The sequence below is a fragment of the Gekko japonicus genome, unplaced genomic scaffold (genome assembly GCF_001447785.1).
Source record: "Gekko japonicus isolate JY-2015 unplaced genomic scaffold, Gekko_japonicus_V1.1 scaffold1421, whole genome shotgun sequence".
NCBI classification, from domain to species: Eukaryota; Metazoa; Chordata; class Lepidosauria; order Squamata; family Gekkonidae; genus Gekko; species Gekko japonicus.
In genome coordinates, this window is record NW_015170928.1 from 259663 (window position 1) to 265918 (window position 6256).

General features: G+C 47.1%; 1 protein-coding gene across 1 annotated transcript in view; it reads left to right on the top strand.

Moving 5' to 3' along the window:
- Nucleotides 1-6256, top strand: part of NFIC (nuclear factor I/C (CCAAT-binding transcription factor)) — a 133394-nt gene that overhangs the window by 102466 nt on the left and 24672 nt on the right. Inside the window, exon 7 of the mRNA XM_015418817.1 lies at nucleotides 3325-3450. Coding sequence (XP_015274303.1) covers nucleotides 3325-3450 — 126 coding nt within the window. The remainder of the gene's footprint in view (nucleotides 1-3324; nucleotides 3451-6256) is intronic.

Below are 6256 nucleotides of genomic sequence, written 5' to 3' on the forward strand. Positions count from 1 at the left end.
CCGCCTCATTCCGTCAAATAGAAAACTGGCTGATAGAGCGCCTAACACAAAGGCCACAAAATGGGGCCACCCACAGATAAAAGTCAGGGTTTCTGCTCACTCAGGGATGCGGGTGCCGAAAAATCATAATGGTTCAATTTTTTAAAAAAGAAGACAATGGCCACCTCCTCCGGTGCCTCGGGAAAAACTGAACGTTGCCCTGAGAATTTTGAGTACAGCTGAGAATCAGTTAAGGGGTGGGGGTGGGTGGGGTGGGGGACAGAAGGAGATCAGGATATCTGTCCCCGAGGCCTGAGGAACTGAGAGTACCTCAGGAGAGTTCAGTGAGGGAGAAGGCAGCTTCCCAATAATTTATTCCCCTTCCCCTTCCCGATTGTCACAGACCCCTTATCTTGTGGCGATCATCACGTGGCCTGCCTTGCTGGGATGGTTGTATGGGTCATTACGATAACAAGGCCGAGGCACTCCGAACAGTCTAAAAGTGCTTTATAAAAGAATGCTGTAGAAAAGAGCAAGAGTCCAGTAACACCTTAAGGACTAACAAAATATGTGGCGAGGGATGAGCTTTCGTGAGTCCCCGCTTATCTGAAGAAGCGAGCAGTGACTCACCACAAAAGCTCCCCCCCTGCCACCAGTGTTCCCCCTAAGCTGAGTTAGTGTGAGCCAGCTCACAGTTTTTTACCCTCCGGCTCACTGATTTTTGCCTTCGCTCAGGAAGGACGCCTCCAGAGCAAACTGATTTATGCAGCAGCCAGATCGCTCGCTCACAACTTTAATGCCGGTAGCTCACAAAGCAGAATTTTTGCTCACAAGACTCCACAGCTTAGAGGGAGCGCCACATGTTTTGCGAGTCTTTAAGGTGCTACTGGTGTAGTGTAGCCGGTTTGGTGTCGTGGTTAAGTGTACAGACTCTAATCGGGGACGACCGGGTTTGATTGCCCATTCCTCCTCCGCTTGCAGCGGATGGATGACCTTGGGCAAGCCATAGTTCTCTCAGAGCTGTTCTCTCAAGAGCCGTTTCTGTCAGAGCTCTCTCAGCCCCACCTACCTCCCAGGGTGTCTGTTGTGGGGAGGGGAAGGGAAAGGAGTTTGTAAGCCGCTCTGAGACTCCTTTGGGGAGTGAAGGGCGGGGTATAAATCCAATCTCCTCCTCCTCCTCCTCCTCTTCTTCTTCCTCTTCCTCTTCTTCTTTTGGACTCTTGCTCTTTTCTACCACTACAGACAGATTAATACGATGATGACCCATCTACAGAAATGAATAGTTTTTGCATTGTTGCTATTCTTAATACCGCCTCACAGCTTTTTGGCTAAGAACAAGTATGTCTACTACGACTATTATTAATAACAACACGTATTATAGTATAATAATGATAATGATGGTAATGTTGATGATGATGATAATCATAACGATAGCCCTAAACTACATTCTGCCTAGAAATCTGTCGCTAGCGCTATCTGTCAGTAATTGGGGCTCCAACTTTCCTCCCCTGAGCACGGGCATACTCAGAGGCCGTGCAGGAAAGGGTTAGTTTCAATCCTGTACGGGATGTTCTATAAAATCCTCCTAAACGAGCGTCTGAGAAGGGACTAAACCCTTTAGTGGCATTGCTTCAGCTGACTGGCCCAGATAAATTGATGGTGGGAGGGGGAGTGGTGGGGAGGAGGAGGAGGGAGGAGATTAACCCCTTCTGCCCCGCACGCCGCCTGTTCCCGCCGTGTCACAATAACCTCTCTAGCAGAAATAATGTCTTTTCACGACCAACAATCACCTCTTAATAATCCCAACTTGTGGAATGTCCAACTTCTAAATTGTCCTGTGTGGAGGCATTGACTATCTTGTGGAACTCACTGCCATACGGTGTCGCGACAGCCTCGATCTTGGAAGCTTTTGAAAAGGAGAACATATTGGATTTATACCCCGCCCTTCACTACCCAAAGGAGTCTCAGAGCGGCTTACAGACTCCTTTCCCTCCCCCTCCCCCTCCCCACAACAGACACCCTGTGAGGTCGGTGGGGCTGAGAGCACTGTTCCCTCTAAGCTGAGTTAGTGTGAGCTAGCTCACAGTTTTTTAGCCTCCGGCTCACACATTTTTATCTTAGCTCAGTAAGGAGGGCTCCAGAGCAAACTAATTTATGCAGCAGCCAAATTACTTGCTCACAACTTTATTGCCAGTAGCTCACAAAGTAGAATTTTTGCTCACAGGACTTCACAGCTTAGAGGGAACATTGGCTGAGAGAGCTCTTGACAGAAACGGCTCTTTTCCAATAACAGCTGTGCCAGAACTGTGGCTTGCCCAAGGTCATCCAGCAGGTGCAAGTGGAGGAGTGGGGAATCGAACCCGGTTCTCCCAGATTAGAGTCCGCACACTTAACCACGACACCAAGCTGTTATATACATGTTCATCCCTGATGTGGGTAGCCCAGGCTAGCCTAGTCTTGTCAGATCTTGGAAGTTAAGCAGGGTTGGTCCTGGCTAGGCTAGGTGAGAGACCACCAAGGAAGCCCAGGGTTGCGATGCAGAGGCAGACAATGGCAAACCATCTGCGAATGTCTCTTGCCTTGAAAACCCTATGGGGTCGCCACTATTGTACCATCGATATGTTCCATCTCCCGCAGGGCTCTTTTTGTAGCAGGAACTCCTTTGCATATTAGGCCACACCCCCTAATGTAGCCAATCCTCCGAGAGCTTACAGAGCTCTTCTTACAGGAGCTACTGTAAGCTCTTGGAGGATTGGCTACATTAGGGGTGTGTCGCTTAATATGCCTGGCCCTGGGGAAGAAAGAATGGCAGTGTGTCGCGTCGAACTAAGAGCATTGAGCAAATGTATCATCTTGTGTCGTCATCTTGTGGAAGAACTGATCGGAACAGCTAGAGCACTTGTTGTGATGTGTTGTGATGTGCAGTAGTAATGATTTTATGGTTTTAAACTGTTTTATGTGTAGGCTTGTGCCTGTTGTGAGCCGCCCTGAGCCCGCGTAGCGGGGAGGGCGGGTTATCAATCTAATTTATAAATAATAAATAAATAAATCAGCTGTGTCTTTATGGCAAGAGCAAAAACAGATACACATTCGTGGAGCAGAGGGCTATCGATTTCTATTGATGATTTGCTTAAATAAATGTAATGGTACTTAAATGGAGCATCCATGTTCAAAGGTAGTCTACCTTGGAATACCTGTTCCTTGTGAGCATTCACAGGGGGAGGCCTCTAGAGTGGCCAGACTGGATATGAATACCGGCACTCTGATCTTCTGCTATCGCTTTGTCGACAGAATCAAATTTGTTAGTGACGAACAAATTCTCCTTTGATTTCCCTCCGCACCCAGGCATCTCCCCGACTATCAAAAAGGACATGGACAAGTCTCCTTTCAACAGCCCGTCACCGCAGGATTCATCGCCTCGGCTGACCAGCTTCACTCAGCATCATCGGCCGGTCATTGCCGTTCACAGTGGTACGTCAGCTATCATCAGGGAAGGCTGGGGAAGGTGAATTACTGGACTTAGGCCCAGTTTGCACTTGCAATAGAATGACTTGGTAGCGAGGACTGTACCACGTCAGACAGTGCCATTTTAAATAATTCCTTTATTTTAAAAAAGCAAAACAAAATACCTCCCTAAAAGCAGAAATCTAGCTCTTCAGGGTTCTTTTGTCTTCTTCTCACTGTGATGCTAGTTTTCTACTTGCAGGAAGTTGAATTTGAAAATGGTACAGTTCATTCCATCGCTCTGGGATTCTCCTACCTAGTTCTGCTGGATGTATGACATCAAGCCTTACAAATCCAGGTTTGGGGGGTCCAGTTCTCCAAGTCAGGTTTCTTTCTTTGCCTCTTGCAACACAACATGCTACAGACTTAACCTGTGCCGATTTCCCACAAGCAGCTGCACCGCCATTCCAAGGGTTTCCTAGGACAGCAAGAGAGTGTTAGGGGAAATAAACCAGGACCGTTTTCCCACAAGCAGCTGTGCCGCCCTCGCCATTCCCTTTCCCCTGATTGAATTCGTCAGTTTCCCACTACTGGCTGCACAGCCGCATTTTGAGCCGCAGCATCCCCTGAGTCTTCACGATCTCAAAAAACAAGGATCGTGAATGTTCCCGCTAAGCTGTGGGGTCTTGTGAGCAAAAATTCTACTTTGTGAGCTACTGGCATTAAAGTTGTGAGCAAGCAATATGGCTAGTGCATAAATTAGCTTGCTCTGGAGCCATCCTTCCTGAGCTAAAACAAAAAATGTGTGAGCCGGAGGCTGAAAAACTGTGAGCTAGCTCACACTAACTCAGCTTAGAGGGAACACTGGCAAAGACGCGGGGGAAATCGGGGGATGCTGTGGGTCAAAACATGGCTTCGCAGCAAGTAGTGAGAAATTTACGAATGCAATCGGGGAAAAGGGAAGAGTGAGGGCGGCATAGTTGCTTGTGGGAAATCGGTCTTGGTTTATTTCCCCTAACACTCTCTTGCTGTCCTAGGAAACCCTTGGGATCTGTGGTCTTCCAAGGGATGACCCTTCGGATCCGTTCCAGGGAATTCTCAGAACTTTTACCAAACTACAACTCCCATGCTTCTTTGCTGGGGGCAGCTGCAACACTTAAAATGGTACAAAGCCAATAACAGACTTGTAGAACAGGCAAGACCTTTAACCTTCTGTAGGAGCCCAGGACTGCTGATTTCTCCAGAGAGAAATGGAAGGATCCTGAAAAATTATGGGATGTCCACTAGCATAAAACACTCAGCTCAATTCCCAAGCTGCTGTTTATCACCTCATACTAAAGGATGCTGGGTAAGAAAGGCAAGTGGCAGTGTCCCCTCTAAGCAATGTGCATGAGCGGCCGCTCATTAACACAGGAAGCCCCGCTCGGCAGCAGTCTGGAGCTGTGCACGGTCTTACATTGCTCATTTGAAGATTACAGCAGTTCTGTTCTGCTCTGGATGTGAACTGCTAGACTCAGTAGGGGGGGAAAGGTTAGAGGGAACATCGGCAGGTGGGTAAAGTCACATGTCACATTGGATGAGCAAAAGGGGTGTTCAGGAAGTGCCTTTTGCACAGCCACACCAAAATTCCTCTCCAGGGTCAAGCACTGGGGGGGGAATGAAATGGCTCGGCAGATTTCACGGAGAAGGAGGGTGCTGACTGGCATTGCCCCATGATGTCATCAAGGAACAACACCCCCCCCTGCAATATCTGCAGTTCATTTTTGCCCTTTTAAAAAAGAAAGGGTGTCTATTCCCCCTTTAATTAATCAGGTGACAAATTAGCTGGCAAATGCATGTGGCACTTTTTAAAAAGATGAAAAAGGCCCCCCACAATTTGGGGAAGGCCAACGGCTGCTAAGCCGGCGTTTGATTTGTTGCTACACATGTCTGTCATTTCAGTTGCAAAGCTGGGGAAAAGTTGGCTTAGGAACTCTCTCTCTCTCTCTCTTTCTCTCTCTCTCTCTGAATATTACACACCTTCACCTTTTTTAATTGCTCGATTCAGGCAGGTCGCAAAGCACATTCCAGCTTGCTTTTATCATAGCTGGGTGAGGGGGCAGCTTCTGAAATCCTCTGCATTTAAGTTTCTGCACTGATTTTGAAGATCCAAAGTATCTGCCTTCGTTTCTGATGCATTAGCAATGTTAGGAATTCTCCATTGTTCTGGGGGTTTTCTTCTTTCCGAAATTTGTAGAGGGTGCATGCATGCGCAGGTTTCCATTTATACACATCTGCATTATTGATGTGCACCAAGTCCATGGATACAACCCTAACCTACAGCCAACCTTGATGTGATTGTACGCTGGGTTGAATCAGAATTCTTTTGACGTGATGTGTTCCCCACCCCATGTGCTGGAATGCGCACGCTTGCATCAGTAAAACACCATGCACAGCAGCACATATGTGCATTGTGTGCAGGAATACATGTGTGTGTGTGTGTGTCACTAAAATACTGTGCCAAAAAAATTGTCATGGAGATCTGTACAATCATGTCAAGCTTACTTTTCAACAAAGTTTTATGAACTGGGAAATTCAAATTTGCAGGAAGGACTAAAAGCTGCAGAGATTCTAAATACAGAGTTTAATTTTTGAAGTGCTACCAGCGGGGTCATTTCCTAGAAAAAGAGGTGCAGGAGCTCATTAGCATAACTTATTTGCATATGCCACACCCCCTGACATCCATCCATCCATCCATCCATCCATCATCTATCTATCTATCTATCTATCTATCTATCTATCTATCTATCTATCTATCTATCTATCTATCTATCTATCTATCTTCCTTCCTTCC